Genomic DNA, 22,186 nt, shown 5'->3' with positions numbered 1-22,186 from the left:
ATTGCTGAACACGAAAATAACATTTTAATCACAGCTGCATTTCAACACCTACCCTTCTTCAACATTCAGAGAGCCACTCCAGCCAACAGCATATTGCATTTCCTCCTTTCCCTTGTCACTGTGCTTCCATTTAGCTGCCATAAAGAATAAAAACATCTATAAAACTGCAATGTTTTGCATCTCACAGATGTAGTTCTATTCCTAATCCTCTTCGGTACGATACATCCTACCACACTTAGATTAAGTGCCAATTGCAAACCTTGAAGACCACAAAAATAAAAATATATTCTTAGTGATTTTCTCAAAGAATTCATACATTTTCTTAGAAATTTACATGGAACAACACACTACTAAAATTCTGAAATGCCTGGTTTCGTTTAAAAATATTTATACCTAATCCATCATATTTTAAAAGGTTCAACTCATGAAACAGGGATCCTTAAGAAAGCAGCACTAAGGAAGGACAAACTTCCAGGAACATTACTGAACATGAGCTAAAACAAATAGAAAGTTTTAATTTTAACTGCCAAGAAGAACATAAGTACCCCAGATTAAATCTGACAATCTTTAATCATTGCATCATAATTCAAGGTTAGAAGACACTACACTTTGTCATCCACAGGGTGCTGCTACAGCTGATAATTGATTGTCTGTCTCCCAGGTGTTAATGGATTACTAAAACCAAGTTAGTGTTGTGTGCCATTTGTCTGACACCTAAAACCTGAGGCACAGGGACATTTCTGCCCAGTGTGAGACAGTTGCCATTGTGCAATTCATCAGAAGCAGCCCTCCAGTGAGTGATTTAAATCACTTCTATATATGTGATCCAGGAAGAACCTTATGAGGAGTACTGCTATCTTTTCATTTTTGATGACAAATTAGCAACTAGTCTGGTGCAGGTTTGGATCACACAGCTTTGCAGGGAATGACAAAGCAGTATGACAACTCAATGCAATCTGCCCAATTACACAACTCTGAGTTTCAACACTCTGATTTTTTTGTTTTAAAATGTCACAGTCCCATGTCATTCTCCATATCGGGAAGTCATTTAAAATGTCATTCCCCATATCGGGATATTCCCGTTCAGCATGCTCACAAGCCACCCACTGCAGCCATCAACAGACCAGAACCCCAAATAATACCAGATATGTAAACAGCACTGGCTGATCAGTGTTAATATATTAATTAGGGATACCTTTAAAAGCTACCAGAGCCCTACTGTAGAGTAAAATATAAAGCCACCCATTGTTCAAGATGGAATTCACCCATTGTTTGAGAATTTTTTATCAAAGGTGGGAATCTCAAAAATAATTCATGTTAATACTCCCTCCTCCAAGTGACACTGCCTCAGGTAATTTTTAAGGGAAAATAAAAATAAGGTCAAGCATTTCTTAATTGCTAAAACCAATACAAAAGTTTTTTGTTTTCTTACTGAGAAAAATTAATGCCAATATCTCTGAGCATTTTAAAACAGCTGGGTAGTTATAACACATATGAGTCATATGTGACAAAATAGTTTTCACAGGCCAAAACACAGCTGAGAAGTAAAGACAAAGCAAATTACTTGACAAGCAGCACCTAGAAAATGTATGATGTGTACTATAAAACACACCAGAATTCTTGAAGGTATGACTTGGGGGATAACACAATGGAGTGAAGCAAACAAATCTCATTCTGGTTACTATGAAGTGTCCTGGTATAAACACTCAGTGGAATGAATACTTACGCACTAAGAAGACAGCTTTCTGTTCATTAGCTATTACCATCAGGTCATTGGTTGGTGACAAGGACAACACACAGTCCTGAAGCCAGTAATTTCTCTGGTTCTTGGAATTAGATTCCTCTTCTTCCTACAGGTAAAGCTTTAGTCAATGTATGCAACAATTTTTAAACACAGCAGAACTTGCAAGACTCATGAGAACAATCTGGCTTGCCATCCATAGCAGTGCTGAATGGACTCTTTATTACTGACCACATCACTTCAGCTCCAACTTGCATGAAAAGCCCTGAGAAATGCATCAGCCTTGCACTAATTCTGTGTGAGTACAAAACAGAAAACAAAGAAGTACTCATCACTAGCTCTACTCAAAATCATCTCCTTTGAAATAGACGCTAAGAGAATGAGATTTAAAGTTTTAAAATCATTGATTACAGAGTGGAGAGAATCTCTTTAGTCATTCTCATTACAATCCATACTCAAAATCAACAAGTTATCCAAGCTCATACATTGACCAGCATTAAGTAAATACATGCACTTACCTAGTTAATTACTTACTTAAATACTTAGAAGGTAACTAAGCTGGTATTCACAAGGGAACAGGCAACAGGTATCAGGTGCCTTTCCACAAAGTAACTTCACAATGAAACAATTCCAAACTAAACGACGCCAAGTTTTAAGAGTAATATGAGGGGTAAGGAAAACCTTCGATACCATCCTCGTGTATAAAAGCAAAATAATTACATCTTTTTTCCTTGGAGCAACAAGCCAAATATTTCATTGTGGCACAAAGAAAGTAGCTCCTGCTAACCACAGTTCAGATACAGGAAGTAAAAGCCTTTCAGTAAACTGCTGCAAAATCTCAAGAGTTGATATTCCTGGTTAGTTAGATCCATCCTCTTACCTAATCACAGCAACACACTTTCCCTTGTTCACAGACTCCATTTCCACTTCCATATCCAACCCTACCTCCTCTTAGCTCTCAAAATATTACTCCATCCTCTAATATCTCAAAGCAGCTATGCACAAATAAAAACCCCAACACCTTCAGTGTGATCATTTTCTGATTCATTCTATTTATTCTGTTTCAGTAAAGCTGCTTTTACTCCCAGCAGAAAAAAAAGCACCAAACTGTAGGAAAAAATTGCATATCATGCTCTTAATCAGCTATTCATTGTATTACTTCCTTTCATAAGGATGTACCATAAAAATGGACACTGTGCACATAGAAATACCATGTATATCCACAATAAAGTCTACACTAACACACTACAAACATTCTGTTAACTATTGTTGTCCACGCTATCTCTTAATTTGTGTAAGAGAACCTAGTTTCATGTGATTTTTGTCTGTTGATGGATGCCAAGTTCTATAGCAACAATTTTTCCCTATTTACTGGCATTTTTCAAGACTTTACAAAAAGGCAATGAAGTTCTCTGAGATACTCATGAGAATTTGAATTCCTCATGACAGAGATAAATGTATCATGCGCAAAAAACATAAGCAAAAGCCAAAGAAAAGCCTTGGACTAATTTTTAATGTCATGGTTTTCAGACTGTGAAAAAAGAAACAGAAATTATAGGCTTGTCTAAAGATTAAAAGGAATTACAACATTATTTCAGACAGAAGATTTAAAATTATCTGTAAGCATGAACAAAGAAATACAAAGACATAAAACATGGCCATCATATTAGCCACAAAAATAAGCTAAGGGTTAAAACAGGAAAAGCACTGAACTTGTCAAAACAAACTACTTAAAGGTAAAAGAATGAATGACTAAAATCTGCCTTTAAGAAAAGAGATCAACATCATCATTCCTACAAAATAATTAATCAGATCCATAAAAGGACACCTTATAAAAAATCCAGAATTTTTTTTTCATTTTCAATGCCTTCTGAGAAATTGCTATGTTCCATGAAATAGATACTTGTCCAAGGCAGAAGTAATTCCAAGAAACAACGAATTTCTCACCAACTGTAATGCAAATCAAGAGTTAAAAGCTTCAACAAGGGAATTCATTGCTATATTTTACTAATAATTCTCAACTCTGTGCTGGACCCACTCACTCATTTTGCTGTGTGTTCAGACACACAGACTCCTGCATTTATATGCTCCTACACAGAGCAACCTCTTTGCTGTGTATGACAGCAAACCCCTTCTGAAGTTTGGCCTGGAATCACAGGTAACTTTAGAAGAAAACACACATGCAGAGAATGCAAGAAGGGTGTGAACCACCTGACAAAAGAGTGTGACATCTTAAAGACAAGAGTGAAAAATTAAACTATTCAATTCTATTTCAATTTAGAAATGCCTGCTGGTTCTATCAAATTACAGCAAAAATAGAAAAACCAAGCATTTGTGCCCCTCATCCATGAAGTTATAAACATTACAGCACATCCAACAAAGATGTGGCCTGAGAAACACACTCATTTCATGGCAATTATAGTGGAGCTAAATACTCATCCTATTTAAAAGCTTTTATACCCCTGTCATTCCTGACAGTGTCAGTGATTCATCCCTGGGAGACACCATGCTCATTTCAATTTGTCTGTCACCTCAGCTGAAAAATCTGTTTCCCTACTGAATAGTCAAAAGGATACTGCCCAACAACTTGGGAATCCTTCCTACACACTGAGAAAAAGACAGCAGATAAGGGGTTTGTTACCAAGGTGAGGTCTGGCTTCCTCAGAGCTCTTAGAGGGAATTAATCACGTAATTCTGTTGAGATGATTCATTCAGTTGCAAAGGATTTCTACAAGCAGCTTCACTGACACCTCATCATGTCAGCTGGTAGCTAGAAGGCTCAGCCTTGCAAACAACTAACAGACCAGCCATGCTACTCTTAATTGAAAGAGCTGTGCAGAGGAATGTTTACCCCCTTTAAAGAGCAACTGTGCTGTTCCATCCCACATTGGCTGTTTAAACCCTTCTATAATATCATCCACACATCACAACATAAAAGAAGCGCTAGTGATCCTTAGGAAAATGTCTATGACAGTAATTCACTATTTAGGATTTTCTGATTTATATTAATAACCATGATAATTATAACTTCACTGTCATGTCCTACTGTTTCTGGCAAGCTATAGGACAAAAAAGATGCCCCCAGCTGCAGCAGTACAGAAAGATGTGTGTATACTCCATTGAGAAAAACACTACAAAACACAAGAGTATGAGAAATTACAACAATAGGTAACATCCAAGTTATATTTAGAAAAAACTACAGGAGCAAGGGACAAACAAGCAGTCACATTTAAAAGACAGGTCAAGACCTTTCTTGCCCAGGTGACAGTTTATGGGGGGAAAAAACCAAAACACCACACACAAAAACTAGTGGAAAACTCTTCTATAATAGGGAAGTTAGCAATATATATATATTATATATATATATACATGAACTTACAGGTTCTTGTAATTCTGCTTCATCCCAGGCTCCCCAGCCACCATCTTCCCAGCTCGTTGATTTGCCTGTTTTAAGTGAAAAAAACTTGTCACGTGAATACAGCACAGGCAACAAAATTATCATTTTCCTTTCCCCACTAATTCATTACAACTTTTTAGTGGCCAATACTAAAGGAGTTCTACTGAAAGAACCCTGAAGTGTCTTATTGATCTGTATTTTATTTACTTCCATTTCCGGCACTACAAGAGAGTAACAACAGAAGATGTACCCTACATACAAACTGGAAACAGGTATAACCCCACCTGTATCACATTAATTCTGACAGCCTGCATCCAGAACTCCGGACAAGTTTCATTTTACAGTGCCTGAGACAACAGCCACTGATCCTTCAACAGGACCTTTTCCCACTAGAAGAAATTATCCAAGCAAATTTGTCTTTTCTCAGGTTCTCACAGAAACTCAAGAGAGCTAAGATACAACTGTAGTTTTATATAGTAAGAGGGCATAAAGTGAAAAGCCTACGTGTCCACTTGACAAAAATTCTCCAGCAGGTAGAGATATAAAACCTCACCGCAAAATCTTAGCCTTGGCTTTATTTATGGAATTATTACTACTCCAAAGACAAGCCAAGCCACATCTTGTACATTTCAAGGAGCTACAAAGGGAGAAGAGACAGCAGGCTCCCTCCAACCCCTCAGAACTTTCTGTATATGCCCCCACATGCTTTACTAAGATGACTTGTAACATACCACAAGAACCACATATGCACAATTTTATGAGAGACAGTATTTCCACACACAAGTAAAGTATATTCCTTTCCATAATGTGGATTATCATCTGGTTTAAGTCGATTACAGGATCAGCCACTAGCAATAGAAATTCACTTCAAAAGGGAATGACAGTACATGGAAATTCATCTGCGACCACAAAATCTCTGAGCCCAGAATAATGCAGATCCCACAAGCACCAGCAAAGCAAAAGCTGAAGTTTTGGCCTCTGAGGAGAAAACGAGCACAAGGACCTTAGTTATTCACATCTTTGCAAGAGTACAGAGAGGAAAATTAATGAGACACTGATCAGTTTCAATTATGTCATTCAGAAACCTCAGAGTAACCACAAGCTTACAAAATACCTCAAACACCTGAGAAAACAGAGATTCATAGAGACGGGCCTACTTCTGAGTTGTAAGAGTGAATGTAAAATTTCTTCACCTAAAATATAGAACTTGATATAAATTTAAACCACAGGCATTTAGTAGTAGCAGGTGTACAATTCTCAGACACTACCACCATTGGGACCTTTAATAAATCAATAAGCATCACTGCAGTTCAGTAGAAAAGCCAAGAACTGACTTCCATCCAAGCATGCACTAGAGTGAAATCTGAAGCAGTTATATCAGTAAGACTTCAAGAGTTTTCCAAGGATTTCTTTCAAGTTTTCCTGTTAACTGCTGCTGTCATGGCAAGCTTCATGCTAAGAAGTTTAAACATAGTGTCTCAAATGAGTTTAAATTCAGTTTTAAGCAAGCAAGATTCTGCCATTTTGGATGGTCAAAGAGTACAGACAAAAAGATTTGTCTCAAGAATAATTTTATTTGGTTTAAAAACTTGTAGTTCTGTTACCAAGCAAGAAAGGCTGAACAACATACAAAACAACGAAACAGAAATCTGTCATCTGTCTGTTTAGACAGATTTTAAATCTTCTGTATGGCCAATGAAGACAAAAATCTTTGAAAAAAAAATTTAGCTTTAGCCATAAACTTTCCACCAATGCTATTGAGAAGGTATTTTAGGAGACTTCAGAAGACAAAATGCCCACTCTATTTTACCTTTGTAAAATTGAAAGGTCTGTGCCATCAACAAAATGGGCAAGTCAGCCAGTTTTACTGCATCATCATCATCAACACAGATGTAACTACACAGTTATTTCAGACATAACTGTATAAGCAACAAGCTTCCAAGGGTCACCGCCTCATCTTGTATTTGAGGTTGAAAACTTTCCAGTGTTCAAACATATAAAGGAAAATTATAGCAAATACTGTTGAATATAGTAACCACAAGAAGAAAGCAATAGCTAGCTTCAATGATTAGATTAAGATGGCTAATAAAACTCTGCTTGTGTTTGCATTTTATTATCTCAAAAGACAAAAAAAAAATATTCTTCCTATAAAACTCCTGGAGGAAAAAAATCTGTTCTTGTGTCACGGTCCAGAGAGAAATATAACCATATCCAAGAAACACAGCTGGGGCCAATGCCTTCCCTACAGAGCAGAGCAGACCAACCTTCCCAAGAAACCTCAGCCATTTCAATTCTGAGACTGAACACCCACAACAAAAAACTGCAGCTGTGAGGATTCTTGCTGCCTCTGTGAATAGCTACAATTTCATGGTAGTTGTCATCTTCCTGGGATGATACTAGATAAATGAAAAAAGATGGGAAAATGATGTAATGGTGAGTCACCATTCTACTGACGAAACTGCAGAGATCTTTTGGGACTGTGTCCTGCTCTGTAAAGCCAGCACCTTCTCCAGCTTGCAAGGGTTTACAAGCCTGCTCCTTCATATCCCTCCTCCACATTGGATAGATCATCCCAGGATGTGCCATCATACCTATTTCTCACGGCCTGTATCCGTCTTGCCTTTTTCCCACACATTGTTTCTTTTTTTAAGAAGAAATGAAATTAAAATTATTTTCTTATTTGTATTATTATTATTATTATTATTATTATTTAGACATTTCACCTATGCAATGAATAGTGAAGCAAGGCATTAAACAAGAGACAACAATCTCTGGAACAATGGACAGAGGAGGCACAGAGGAGACACTGTCATAAAGCAACTCAAAGCACCAGTTACCCACCTGTGCCAACGAACTACAAAGTATTCCATGGAGGCTATCAGTGTGCACAGCATTTCCCACCTACCAGCACTTGATAAGGCTTGTCAAGTGAGAGGCCACGTCCACAGGGTCCAAGTTCTGTTACAATGAAGATTTTAAGAAATATGCCACCATTTCCTTTAGTAACATTACAGATCAGAACTAGAAACTGTGGAATGTAATACATTATCTAGTAACCAATACTTAAGCAAGCCCTAAACAGTTGCAACACGATCATTTTTTCCAGTCCCCCTTCGAAAAACAAAAATTAAAAAAAAAGAAACCAAGCTTTCCTGCATAAATCTTTATTTCCATTCAACTCTGACTAGTAGTAGATGTCTTACAAACAGTTCTCCCTACTTGGATAAAGCAGCAGCAATATTCCAGATTTTGCTTTACTGCAGAGATTGCAAAAATCAAAGTTGACCTACTGGATTTACATGAGCCACTTAATTCTTTAAATTGAAGCAAATAGCACTGAAACTCCATCATCAGCATATTTGAAACTTCAGAGCTGGTTTAAATGCTGTACATGTGCAACATGGGTGTTAATGCATAAGAAAAGTTATTTAAGCACATTTGTCATAAACTTAATACCCACATTAGCAATTTCTATATTTCTAAACAATTTCTAAACAAAACCTATAAGCATGTTTTGTTTAAAAGACATGAGACAGAGGAGAGAGAAACAAACGCAACAGATCTACACCACTGAGGTCTAACTGGCATTTAACAGGTCAAATTCAATGTGAAAGATGTTTTTACTCACTTCCCAAATTACAGAATAGACATCTGAGCACAGAGAACTGCCAGTGTCCTACCAACCAGAGCAGCACCATGACATGGGGCAGGCAGCTGAAGCCTTTCCCTCCTGCCCTCACATTTATGTTGCAAGTCTATGCAGCAGGCTACTGAAGGATGTGCTTGGACACATGCAATGAATTCCCATCCATGCTTTAAGAATATAAAACATCAATAGGCAACAGTGCAAGAAATTATTACTTTAGTGTGACAGCTGCAGACTTTTTTCTATGCATGTTTACTGCAATTCTGATACCACTGGATTGCATAATTATGGAAGAAATAGAAACAGTTTCTTTTGTCTTCAGGCCAAGGAATTTTAGAAATAGCTTAGACTCTTCTTGCTATTCAGGAATCATAGGCCATTTATTCCCAAAGCTCCTCCAACGTGAGGACTGACAAATACATTAGGTCATTTTGACAACATTACTAAGAAACCTCTCTTGAGACTACTTTCACATTAGTACTTTCTTCTCCCTTCAGACATCCTTAAGTGGGGGAAAAAACCCCCAAAAATACTCAAACTAAGTTAGCTCTCTAATAACAAAAATAACCACTTGAGCGTTTCTAATTCTTCCTTAAGAAGGTCACAATTGCTTTCAACAGAGTAATAAAATGACTAAATTAAAAATAATCCAGGAACTACATAGATTTTTTTGAAGTAATACTGCAAAGTTCCATGGCTTACAATTGTAACTTCACCCCAAAAACAAAATTTGAAATATCAGAGGGAAAAAACCAAAGCCCACAGGAAACACATGAAACAGATCACATACAAAACATGGTATTCCGCAGTTTTTTTCAGATGCAAGTGATGTTTAAAGTTAGAGCAAGAAAGAATAAAGCCTATGCAGTAAAGGAGGTGTGAAAGCAGCAAAAAACTCAGGTGAGAAGATAATTTGAAGTACTCTGACACCATTCTGTCATGTATACTGAGAGCATGTCATTTACTCTTCCCTGTATGTGAGATGTATTAACTACCACAATTGTAACCCAATTCAGACAGAGCCTGTATTTTAATGACATTTTATGTGAAAATTGAAAGAAAGGAATACTAAACGTAAATAATGTAATCTGAAAAGGGAGGATCTGATTAAAGAGGCAATGAAAAAGAGCTTGTCAGAAGAGTATTCAATAGGAATATAACTGATTCAATAAGATTGATACAGAGACAGTTAACAACAACCCTAATGCTAAATGCAATCTAGAATTTCATTCTGTAATGTATTTTTTTCTTTGTAACCTTGTTGGCAACTCTGAAATAAAAAGCCTGGTCTTCTGTATTTCTGAATTAAATCATCTGATCCAGATAAGGCAAAGTGTACAACTCCAAAGATGCTGTTTAGAGGAACTGGGCTGAAAAGCACTTTTCAGGCTGTTGTCAATGTAACAAGGCAGGATTTTGGAAAGGAGTTTCTCTCACAGGCTTAAGACATCACTTCTACAGTAAAAAGAAGCAGCAAAGTGACACCTCATAGCTTTGAGCAAACCCTCAGGTCAAGGGGTCAATTTTTTTCTTCCCCTGAAAAAGAACAAACTCACTATCATAAATGTACATATCATTTAACTAAAACATAAATGTAACATATCATTAACTAAAATCATGTAACTAAAACATTGGAACTAAAAGCGTCTGCACACCAAGAAAGTACTGATTTTTTTTGTTTCACCTTAACACCCCCAAAGTTTATCTAGCAGCAGTCCTACCTGGCTCTGTCACTGAATTGCTGTCATCAAGCCCATAAAATGTTTTAAAACACAGCTCAATCTGTGAGTGTACCACAAGAATATACATGGCTCTAAATAAATTGCAGTTAAATTCTTCAATTTATAAAGATTACAGAAAATGTTATCTGTCTTTGCTGCTCTATTTCCTGCTCTTTTAAGATAAATATCCATTAATTAATTTCTGAATGCTAAAATTCTGTCATGCCTGCAAAGCTTTATCACATATTGCAAATAAGATGGATTTTTTCGTTCCTATGCATGCCTTTATTTTAGACAGCTGTATATCAGAGTTAACTGTTACACATGTTTTCTGATCCAGCCAACAGCAGCCCAAAACCTCTTCAACACAGCAAGATGTCAAATTAAACGTGATGCAAACACTTCCTATTCCCAGTATTTGCACATTTAATACAGCAGTTTTCAGAGTCACTTAGACACCACTAGGCTCAGGCTCCACAGAGGATTTGTGCCTCATTAGCAGCATTATTTTTCCAGAGACTCTTAAATTCTCATGCTTGTTTTAGTCCTGCTCATTAAAATATGAAAAAGCACTCAAACCATTTTTTTCCTAAAGAATAAAGATATAGCAAGTCCATATGAAGTACCTTTAACCAGCTTACTCTGTAATACTAGGTTTATTTACGTAAAGCACGTGAGGCAAGATCCAGCCCAACACCTGTTACTCTAATACGGACAATAAAAAAGTGGCTCTATTTTGCAGTCTATGAATATTTCTTAAATTATTTCAGCATGACATTATTAGCAATTTTAACAGACGATTGCATAACACAAACACGAAGCACATGAACCCTTCCTCCCAGTGTTTACTGACTGAGCAGAAAACAGGCATCTGCAGAACTGACTTCACACAAGGTTCAAAGGAGGAAAACACCTTTTTTTTCTCCCGAATTTACCAGACATGTGTATCCTTTGCACAAACAAGACAACCTGTTGGGCTACAGGAAAAAAAATTAAGTGAAGTTGTAGCTGAGAGGATGCTTTCCATTATCTTGTTCTACTGTTGAATGTGTTTAAATGCTTACTTGTACAAAGAAATTGAAAAAAAAAAAGCACATCCTCTTGGAATAAAAATCCAGATTTTTTTTTAGTTACCTACACCTGTATTTTTAATATATGTAACACTTTGATAAGCCTTTACAAGTTGAATTTGAAATTGACAACCTAGGTGAACTTTCATATAAATGAAATATACTATGTTAAATATAAGGTTACAAGTTACACGTTTTTTACTCAAACTAAAGATATCTAACTTTAAAATTGGTTTAAAGTCACAGCATCACATTGTGACTTAGAAATACACACTGCTTGCATTTCAGAAGCAAGCAAATTCCCTTCATTCAAAACGTTACTGCAAAAATGCTTTTACACTAATCACCCTACATTTTATTGCAGCAAATACACTCACAGAAAGTATTTTGGTTAGTTCTGTTAGAATCAAAATATGGCCAAAATTAAAACAGCATAAAAAACTTATTTGTTCTGTAACTAAGAAACTAAAGAAACACAAGGCCTACAGCCTCCACTAAAACCCCTAAACCCACTGAAGAACCCAGAGGCACCTTTTCAAAACCATTTGTTATCCAAAACATGACAGGAGTTTTTGAAAATTCTACCAAACACCTAAAACATTAAGTTATGACTAAAATGATTTGTTAACTCAAATGTGCTTTGTTAAATGAAAATATTTAATATATGTTTATTTCCCTAAGGTAGCCAGCATTTTTCATTTAACTACAACCTTTAAATACTAGCTAGAGTTTTCATACAAATGAAGCATAGCTTTAAAAAAAAGCAAGTAAATTAAAGTTCCTGGTCCTCAGGTTAAAATAAAAAAACATTTAAGAGTTTTGACATGTATTTGCTGGTATTTATATAATTGTTTATATGCAAATAAACACAGTTTAAGTTTAGGACTAAAATTTGATTTGATAGCAAACCAACATTTTCTTTGATAAAGTTATTAGTAAAAAAACCCTAGTCTTTAGTTTCTTCCCTACAGAGTAAAAATATAAAAGCAGATTAAAATCCAAGTTTTTTAAACTACTGTTTTAAAACAGTACATTTTGTCAACAGAAGAGTTTTTACCAAAGCATTCTCTGATAAAAAGCATTCATTTATATCTTGCTTAGTTAAAAATATTTGCCTTGGTTCTTTGTGCCATAGAAGTACAATACACATTTTAAAAAAAACAAATCAAACCAAGAAAAACTTGCTTGGTTTTCCTTTCCTCAGTGCACAACATGAGAAGCAGAAATTTGTTGTGTGTTCTCATAATTCCTCACTTGAGCTTTATTTACAACGACGAGTTCTTACATGTGAACAGTGTAACAGCCAAGGTACACAGCAACCACCTAAGAGAAAAGGGAGCAATTTCAGACTGCCGTGCAGCAGGTCGCTTGCTGTCTAAGAAAATGAATGGATTAGTGTATAGGTGAAAAAAAAGCAAAGGAAGAGAGAATGAAAAATTGAATTAAGTATTTCCAACCCAAGCAAGGACTGTGGGTGACCAGGAGACAGGCGGAAACTGCAGGATCCAGACCCTCTGATCTCAGCCCGAGTTACAAAACAGCCCTGCAGCTTTGGCTGCTCAGCTGTCACAGCACAAAGCAGCAGCAAAACAGAATTGAAGGAAAAGCCTAACCGGAAAACAGTCTCCGGTTCCACACAGCTTTTTCTAACTCAGGATACTTTCACAATTTACTCACTTCTAATTTAAGGTACCTCTGCAAGTTGCAGCAGCACTTCTCCCTTGTCAAGCACATATGCACTAAGAATTTCTGCTTCAAAATCACTAAGTTACAATCTTATGTCTAAACCACTTTGGAAACTCTCACTTGCTGACATTTATACTTATTTATCCTGAACCATGAAAACAGCTGTGGTAGCAAAAAAATTACAGGCACAAATCCAAAAGATTTCAATGAATCTAACGAGCATTATTTTGAAAAACACTCGTTTCTGCCTCAATGACTGAATAAGCAAATGCAAAAATAGTCCAGAATACAGCCCACTCATTAAAATGGAACAGCAGCACATTTTGGAACATGCCATCTTCTTTGCTACTGTCATTTTGGTAGTATTAAAACATACTAAATATTTTCTCTCCTTATGGCTGCCATTTGATAAATCCACTCCAATAAAATACCCAAGTTATTTTACACAAACGCCTCTCATGCACCATCAAATACGAGAAAAATATTTTAATTTCTTTCAACACGTACTTTTGGAAACACAAACACATTCCAATACTTTGCTTTTATCTTCAGAATTCAAGAGATACTAATGGGAGCCTTCTGCTTCCAGAATTCCTCCTTTAGATACACATAATACCAAAAAAAAAAAGCCATATGGAACCTGTTATGCATTTTCAGAGAACTATTAAAGAACAAGCAGCAGCAGAAAACTCTTTTCTACCAGAAGTTTTGCACACAGAAGTTTTAGTGGCAACATTAGCTAGCTGAACATATAATGTACTTTTAAAAGTTTTCTAACAGCTGTTGTGTCAACTTTCTAACAGGATCTGTAATTACGGGACAAGGATCAATGGTTTTAAACAGGAAGAGAGTGGATTTATATTGTATATTAGGATTTTTTTTTTTAATAACAAAGAAGATGAGGCACTAGAACAGGTTGCTCAGAGAAGCTGTGGATGCCCCATCCCTGGAAGTGTTCAAAGGCAGACTGGATGGGGCTTTAAACAGCCTGGTCTGGTGGAAAGTGTCCCTGCTGATGGTAGGGGGGTTGGACTAGATTAACTTTAAAGGTCACTTCCAACACAAACCATCCTATGATCTCCCCTCTTTTAATTCCCCCACAGACATTTTAAGCTTTTTTTTAAAAGCACCTTGACGTTTTCTCTCAAAGCTCTGTTTACAGCTGTGAGGATTTCTACAAGCATCCTCACTAACCTCTTCAAACACTTTCCTTCCCTACTGTTGCCAGAAAGCAAAAAACATCAGCCAGATTCAGTTAGTACATACAGGGGGTATGTACATATACATATAGAGAGATAGATAGATAGATATAGATATATACGCACACACAGTGTACAGTTAACACACTGAGGCAGTAACAAATACATGAAACAGTGTTTCAGTTCCCTGTGCTGTCTATCCCGGGCATGGATCTGTTGAGAACACAGCTGGTGTGTCAGGCAGCTCAGCGTGCACTGTGCACTGCCTCACACAACAGAAACCTGGTCCACAACTACACACTGTACTTGCTTTAAGATTTGCTGTCTCTCAATTTAAGCTGCCAAGCTCAACCTTAGCATACTTTCAGTTTTGCATTCTTAGATAAACTTGCATGCACAACGTGCGTTGTCTTTATGAGAGCGCCTTCAGACAACTGCACTCTCAGCAAGAAACTTACAAACTTTTAAAGTTTGGGGCAGGCTGGGCCAGCGGCCAAAGAACTTCACCGCCACACTGCGGGATAAGGAGTGACACTCGAGAACAGCTGGACACCTGCAAGTTCTGGACGCCAGGAAAACCTGACCTTGCAGGTGAAGATGTGGCAGCTACAGCGAGACACCCGCCCTTTAGCGCAGGAGCTCGGCTAGCAGGGCCAGCCGCGAGCGGGCAGGGGGGTGGCAGCGAGGGGCCGAGCGAGCCCGGGGCCGCAGGGACAGTGCCGCGGCCGAAGAGCTCCGCAGGGGCGGCGGGCACAGCCCCGCCAGGCGCGCCGGGCCCCAGCGGCCCCGCACCGGGGGCCGGACTCACCGCTCTCCTTGCCGGCCGCGGCGCTGCCCTGGCGGCGGTGCGGGCACAGGAAGTCGCGGGCCAGCTCCAGGTCCTGGAAGTGGCCGAAGGGGACGAGGGCGCAGGACATGCTCCCGGTGCCGGTGGTGCCGCCGCCACCCAACCCGGAAACGCTCGGGCACTTCCCTCGGCCCGGCGCGGCCCCGGCATGCCGCATGCGCCGCTCCGGTGCCACGGCAATGCGGGTGGGGCGAGCGGGACTGAAGGGGAGGTGCTGAGGGAGGGAGCGCTGGCTGCACCGCCCCCTGGGCAGCCTATTCCCATGTTTAATCACACTTTTCTGTGAGGAAATTCCTCTCCGTGTCCGGCTTCGAGTCCTGCTGCTGCAGCTTGAGGCCATTTCCTCTTGTCCTGTTGCTGGTTGCCTGGGAAAAGAGGCCGTCGCCCACCTTCGTACAGCCTCCTCTCAGGTGTCTGCAGAGAGCGATAGGTCACGCCTGAATCTCCTTTTTTCCAGGCTAAACAGCCCCAGCTCCCTCAGCTGGATGTCACCATTCAGGCCGAATGATGAACCAGCACAACCCAAAACACCCATGTTATTCTGATGAACAGAAAACACCTCTAATGGTTAGCGAGAAGAGAGTTTCTTTCAGTCTTAATTGCTCTTGCAAATACAAAGCTTTTATTTACATTTAATGGCAACCCGTTTCTATTCCTCCTCTGGGCACTGAGGCATGTGAGTGACAGCGGTGATTATGATGAGTGAGATTTGCTGTGGAGCAGCCTCAGTACAATGCTGACAGCTGACCCATGGGCTCCAAAACCTCCTCTTCCCATAAGGAGAAAAAAGAAGGCTTGGGAAGAACACCAAGGGATGTTTCCTGGGCCCCAAACAAATACAAATTCCCCTGTGCATAAGACTTGACAAGTTTTTTTAATAGATCCTATTTGCCCAGCCTATATATGTATATATGTGTGTGTGTGTATGTATGTAAGAATTCTAGTTTTCACACAGGGCTCTTTCATGTGATAGACAGTAATATATGTCTTGAGTCACTAAAAGCAGAAGTGACTGAGAGGTCCAAGTTATTCTGCAAGTTTGGTTAGTGGTCTACATCTTCTACATGGTCTTTAAATATCCTCTAAGACTAAAGGAATTTTTACTAACAGAACTTTTTATGCCCAAGTGGGCTCCAGTTGGATTGTCCTAAAGACACACATTGTAATAAGTTATAAACTCCAGAAAATCTCTTGTGAGATTTGCAAAGAAGCTGGCTTTAACTTACTCTGACAACTTTTTAATGTCTTCAGCTGTTCTATTTTGTTGCAGTGATGTACTGGTTTAAAACCCAGCAGGAAAGTTAACTCCAACAAAGCTGCATGTCTTCCTCCACCCCCTTCCAACAAGGGACAACACTATAGGAGGGACCACAAGCAGGAATCACAATTTTACTGAAAAACTTGTAATAAACTCAATATCAATAAAAGAGGGCATATAAGAGGCGATAACCACAAGAGGGTATTCAGCATGGAAGAAACACTTGCTGAAGAGAGAGAGCCTGGCATTGTTTCTTTTTGCTAGCTTTGATATAGTGCACTATACTGTCCTGTACTATACACTACTAGTACTTTTAACTTTCATACTGTGAAATAATTCTGGTTAAGATCTTTAATCTAATAATATGTCATAATAAATAATTCATTTTATATAAAAACACTTGAGGTGGCAGCAATGGGGCTCTACAGTGGCCATGGCAGATTTATCTCAGTGCTGAGCAGCCACACAGTCCCGACCCCTTCCATGAGTCTGGAAAAAAGACAGAGCTTTCTGCTTCCAGTACCCTGGATTGCCTGCTGAAACCCCAGCCCTGCAATGAGGTGGGTGATACTGAATTAAACAGTGCCAGAAATGCCACCTGTCTTTTCCTCTGTACCCAGGACAAGTAATCAGGGCTAAATAACAATTTTGCCCTTGGCAACTACAGGAACATTTTGTGTTTACATTTCAAATCTGTGGCTCCTCAGGCAATGCACAGGTTAGACTTGAATTTAAGCAGATGAATAATCCTGTGGTTATTGAATACAGAGTTGTTTGATCCTGTTTTTTCCAAATGGGGATAGAATTACATGATGTGGAGCAATAGGAAGGATACTCTTCAAACACAAGGTCACAGTGTGGGAAGAGTTGAGAGGAATGGATAGTGAATTTGCAGATGCTCTAATTAAACTCATAAAGCCTGTAGGGAAAAACATATTAATTGACATTTTAGAACTGTAACATGCACAGTCACTAGTAATGTTATGTGAATGAAAAAAGAGTATGCAAGAAATTAAATTAACAACATGGTTGGTCATTATTTAGTGTAGTGTTCATCACATTACGAAAACTTTCTTCATTAGAGACTAGTGAACAGTGTAAGACCATCATGTCCCTGCCTGGTTTGCTGTACACAAGGAAGTCAAGTTACAAACTGCCAAGATTCCAATGAAAGCATAAAATAAGGTAATGAATAATTCAGCTAATAAGCTGATATTTCAAGACAGTCTTGAGAACACATTAACTCATATTAACACTTTGGCTGCTGAATAAACCTTTGTGTGTTTGCTATGACTCCAATAGTTACTAATTTTTAAACATTCATTATACGTATATGGATGTCTATAGAAAACAAAACTACTTTGAAAAACATCTACCATAATTTTAAGCAAAGTTCTTAAAGATATTCAGATAAACATTTAATATCCAAAATTAACTATACATTTCCAGTAAGAACAATAATTTGCACTGACATAGGTCCTGATGATCAAAGGCCTTAATGTGGTTTCCAAAAATCTGTAATTAGGCTACATACAGATTTCAACTTTATGAAATGCAGGTAGTGATTTGTTTAGGGTCAACCTAAGAAATTACTGGAGGGAAAAGCTTCAAAATCAGAGAGAGATTAGAGATTTAGATTAGACAGTAGGCAGAAATTCTTGACTGTGAGAGTATTGAGGCACTGGCAGAGGTTCCCCAGAGCAGCTGTGGTTGCCCCATCCCAAAAAGCGTTTGACGACAAGTTTCTAAGCCAGGCTCTGGACAACCTGGTTTAGTGCAAGTTATCCCTCCATGCCCATAGCAGGGGGTCAGAGCTAGATGATCACCAAGGTCACTTCAACCCAAACCATTCCGTGCCTCCTTGATTCAATATTGCCTCTCCCTGAGCGGGCTCCCATGCCACAGGCGAAAGCACCCAGAATAAGGAACCCACCCCTCTGTGACATCAGCCATGGGGGTGAGGGCAGAGAGGCTGCTGTGGGCACTTTGACTGTGGCTGTGCTGCTGCACAGAGCTCTCAGTGCCTGCAGCTGACACGTGCCACTGGCAGCCATGAATTGGCTCGGCCTCCTCGTCCTGCTGGCTGCAGCCAGGCTATCCCACAGCATACAGAACACCTGTGGGTAAGTGGCCCCAAGCCCTGTAAGGGAGCCAGGGCCTGCTTGTCCCTGTGGCCTGGCCACAGATTCCCATGGGCCAAGGGGAAGCCTCAACTCCTTGCCAGCAGCCAGGTACTGGCATGGACAGACACACAGCTCATGTGCTTCCCTGGCCAGGCGCTGTGTGTGCAAGCCCCTGGGGGGAGGGCAGAGGGCTGAGCTTCAGCCTGAGCCAAAGCATGGAAATTAATTCCTGCCTGCAGATGGACTTGTGGCCTCCGACCCATAGTGTCTGACTACATACCTCATGACTACGGCATGACACGCATCGTGGGAGGAACAGGTGCCGTGGCAGGGGCCTGGCCCTGGATGGTCAGCATTCAGCATCCTGGGTTGGACCTGGGGCATTGGTGTGGAGGATCCCTCATCAATACAGAGTGGGTCCTCACAGCAGCCCACTGCTTTGACAAGATCAAGTAAGGAGGAGCAAGGAATGGGGACATTGTCACAACACCAGCAGGTGCCCTGTCAGCAGCACCACCTGCTACTCCCATCCCCTTTCCTCTCAGTCAGCCCAGCTGCCACACTGCTCAGGAGAAGCCTGGGCTCATGCCAATGCTTCCTAGCAGCATCCAGCTAACCATTCCCCCAGCCCATTGCTTGAGAGGGCATTCACACCTGCCGGAGCACTGCTCCCTCTCTGCCTTGCCAAGCAGAGGCCTGGCAATTGCTGGGCTGCTGCAGTGCATGGCTCTGCTCTCCCTCAGTCCTCTCTCCATTTGCCTTCCAGGAAGGTCAGCGTGATGTATGTGCTGATTGGGGCCACCCAGTTGAGTCAACCAGGTCCTGGGGCACAAAAGCGAAGAATTAAGAAGCTATTTCGACATGAAAGCTATAAGAGACATGATATAAGTAACGACATTGCCCTTCTGGAATTGGACGAGCCTGTAGACTGCAGCCCTTACATCCAGCTGGCCTGTGTGGCTGACCCTGTCCTAAGAGTCTCAGAGCTGCAAAACTGCTGGATTGCTGGCTGGGGTGCAACGAGTGAAATAGGTGAGTTCCCAAGGGGGACTTCTGCCGCCAGAGCAAGCTCAGCGCACTGGGGAGACAGCTTGATCTTCGCCACAGCAGAGGCCAAAGTCAGGCTGTGGGATGTGCAACTCTGCAGAGATGGGCCTGTCCCGCTCCCCAAAGGCAGGCAGCAGGGACACAGTGCTCCAGTGCCTCTGCAGAAGCAAAATCAAGCCCTAGGGAAGGAGATCCACCGCCCAAGAAAGGAGAGGAGAACTGGTAAGAAGCTGCTGAGTGCTCATTTCTTTTCTCTGCTCACAGATCAAGAAACAAGTGATCACTTGCAGGAGGCCAAGGTCCAGCTCATTGATCTCCAGCTCTGCAACAGCAGCCACTGGTATGCAGGGGCCATCCACCCCTACAACTTGTGTGCTGGTTACCCACAGGGCACCATCGACACCTGCCAGGTAGGAGCCACTCAGTGCCATGAGCTACTCAGCCCCATAGCAGTGAGGGGAGCCTGGGCAGCACTGCCCAACACAGCCTGGCACCTGCTTTGCCTGGACACTCAGTCACCTTCCCAGCCCCAGCTTCCCACTGCTGTGGGGGCTTTCCTCACACTCCCCATCCACACCTGCTTGCCCAGGATCCCCCTTGTCCCAGAAAGCTGGGTCAGTGCTCTTGGCAGCCCAGAGGTACAGATCATCCATCCTCTGCATATCCAGGAGCCCCCTGGATCTGGCAGAGAGGAGAGAGCCTTACCTTACAGGACCCCAAGCTTCTCACAACCAAGCTTCTGGAGGCCCCAGCCCCTGAGCAGGGGCCCAGACTTGCTCTGCCCAGACTATAGCTCTGACATGGGCTGTGGGAGAGAAGGAAACAGCCCCAGGGCTGGCAGGGGCCACCAACCCTGCCTTAATCCTCTCTGCTCTGCTGCAGGGTGACAGTGGTGGTCCTCTCATGTGCCAAGACAACAACGCTGAATACTGGTGGGTCGTCGGAGTGACCAGCTGGGGAGAAGGCTGTGCCAGAGCAAATCTGCCCGGAGTCTACACCTCCACTCAATACTTCTATGACTGGATTCTGGCCCAGATGGGCATGAGCCCATTTGAAACTACTTCTTGAGCAGCAGGACAGGCAGAATCCAGGGAGCGCTTCTGTGCACTGACTGTTTCCACTGGGGCAATGCCTGCCAATCCAAAGGCAGCCTCGGTACCAAAACCTGCTCTGTCCTGCACATAGTTGCCTGTGTACAGGCAAACACTGGAGTTAATATAGTTGTGGAAGTAAAGTTGCCTGTGCTCTCAGGGAATCACCTTTTCAGTGCAATTTGGCTCCTGGGCAAGGCAAGGACTGCCACACTCAGCACCTGAAGAATGTGCCTGAGGGCAGACTGATGGAACACAAAGGGACATATGTGCTTCAAAGGGCTCCAAAGTGCCTGCTCAGAGAGGAGAGTGCTCTGAGCCACCATGGGCTGGAGGAACCTGGCACATCAAGCCTAGGAATCTGAGGATAGGACAAAACAAGGCACACACTTTGGGGATGGTGCTCTAAGGCACATAGGCTGTTGCTTAGGGCCTGGTGTGAGCCTGGGCTAAGGGAACAGACCTGGGAAACTCCTAAGCATGGAAAGGAAAACTCCTGGCTCCTGACAGGAGTGCCAGTGCCCTAAGGCAGAGCCACATTTCAGGGGTAGTAATGGGGCATTGATGTGCCAGGTGGTGACACTTCATAGATACCCAAAGGAAGAGCTGGGATCATTCTGGGGAGAGGAAGCCGGCAGGAACAGTAGGAGAGCACACCAGGAAGGCCAGAGAAGGCTAAGGTGAGTGAGACAACAGCAGCTGCAACACCAAGACTGTTCACAGATGCTCCAGCAGTATTGCCTTTGGGTCCCATCTGGGCTGCCAAAGTCTGAGGAAATTTCCCTGTGTGACTATTCAGGAGGCACGGGTGACTCTAGCGAGCCAATAGGTGCCGTGTTTGATTCCCTACACATGCCACTCAACCAGTCAGAGTGGGGTTTCTGTACCCACTCCACCCTGGGATTCTCCCAGCAGAGTTGCACATGTCTTGTTCCATAAAGAGGCACCAGCTGCTGCTGCAGCTCTCAGTGTCCATGCCCCTGGCTGGTGTCACAGCTTCCTGTGCCCTGCCTTATACAAAGGTTGGGCACTTCATGGCCTCAGGTCCCAGGCTCCTGCCAGCCAGAGCTCAATCTGCAGCTGGCACTGCAGCTCCACACCCACAATGCTGCCCCAAATGGGTTCCTCATCAGCTGCCTGCCCCGGGGGCTGCACTGCCTCATTCCTCAAGAAGGGGGGCCTAAAGGAAGCTGCAGAGAGCCTTCTTACAAGGGCAGGTAGCTATAGGACAAGGGGCAATGGCTTTCGAGTGACAGAGGGTAGCTTTAGATGAGATATTGGGAAGTAATTATTGACTGTGAGGGTGCTGAGATATTGCCATGGGTTGCCCCAAGCAGTTGTGAATATCCCATCCCTCAAA

General features: G+C 41.4%; 2 protein-coding genes across 3 annotated transcripts in view; one reads left to right on the top strand and one right to left on the bottom strand.

The window, feature by feature from the left end:
- RAB3GAP2 (RAB3 GTPase activating non-catalytic protein subunit 2) overlaps positions 1 to 15,478 on the bottom strand; it is a 43,222-nt gene extending 27,744 nt beyond the window's left edge. For both annotated transcript variants that reach the window (XM_085054764.1, XM_085054765.1), the window contains exons 1-4: positions 15,269 to 15,478; positions 5,121 to 5,185; positions 1,727 to 1,850; positions 53 to 134 (exon numbers count right to left, since the gene is read on the bottom strand). In XM_085054764.1, the coding sequence (XP_084910890.1) occupies positions 53 to 134; positions 1,727 to 1,850; positions 5,121 to 5,185; positions 15,269 to 15,464 (467 nt within the window). In that variant the 5' untranslated portion in view covers positions 15,465 to 15,478. The remainder of the gene's footprint in view (positions 1 to 52; positions 135 to 1,726; positions 1,851 to 5,120; positions 5,186 to 15,268) is intronic.
- Positions 15,479 to 18,026: 2,548 nt separating this feature from the next.
- Positions 18,027 to 20,839, top strand: LOC146439205 (acrosin-like). The gene is made up of 5 exons (XM_085054779.1): positions 18,027 to 18,688; positions 18,928 to 19,140; positions 19,455 to 19,720; positions 20,000 to 20,145; positions 20,618 to 20,839. The coding sequence occupies exons 1-5, from the start codon at positions 18,618 to 18,620 to the stop codon at positions 20,801 to 20,803; spliced, it is 882 nt and encodes a 293-aa protein (XP_084910905.1). The 5' UTR covers positions 18,027 to 18,617; the 3' UTR covers positions 20,804 to 20,839.
- Positions 20,840 to 22,186: the final 1,347 nt, after the last annotated feature.

The sequence above is a fragment of the Lichenostomus cassidix genome, chromosome 3 (genome assembly GCF_008360975.1).
Source record: "Lichenostomus cassidix isolate B80296 chromosome 3, HeHo_3.0, whole genome shotgun sequence".
NCBI lineage: Eukaryota > Metazoa > Chordata > Aves > Passeriformes > Meliphagidae > Lichenostomus > Lichenostomus cassidix.
Note: the sequence above shows the minus strand (reverse complement) of the source record. Positions and strands in the feature narration are given on the sequence as shown.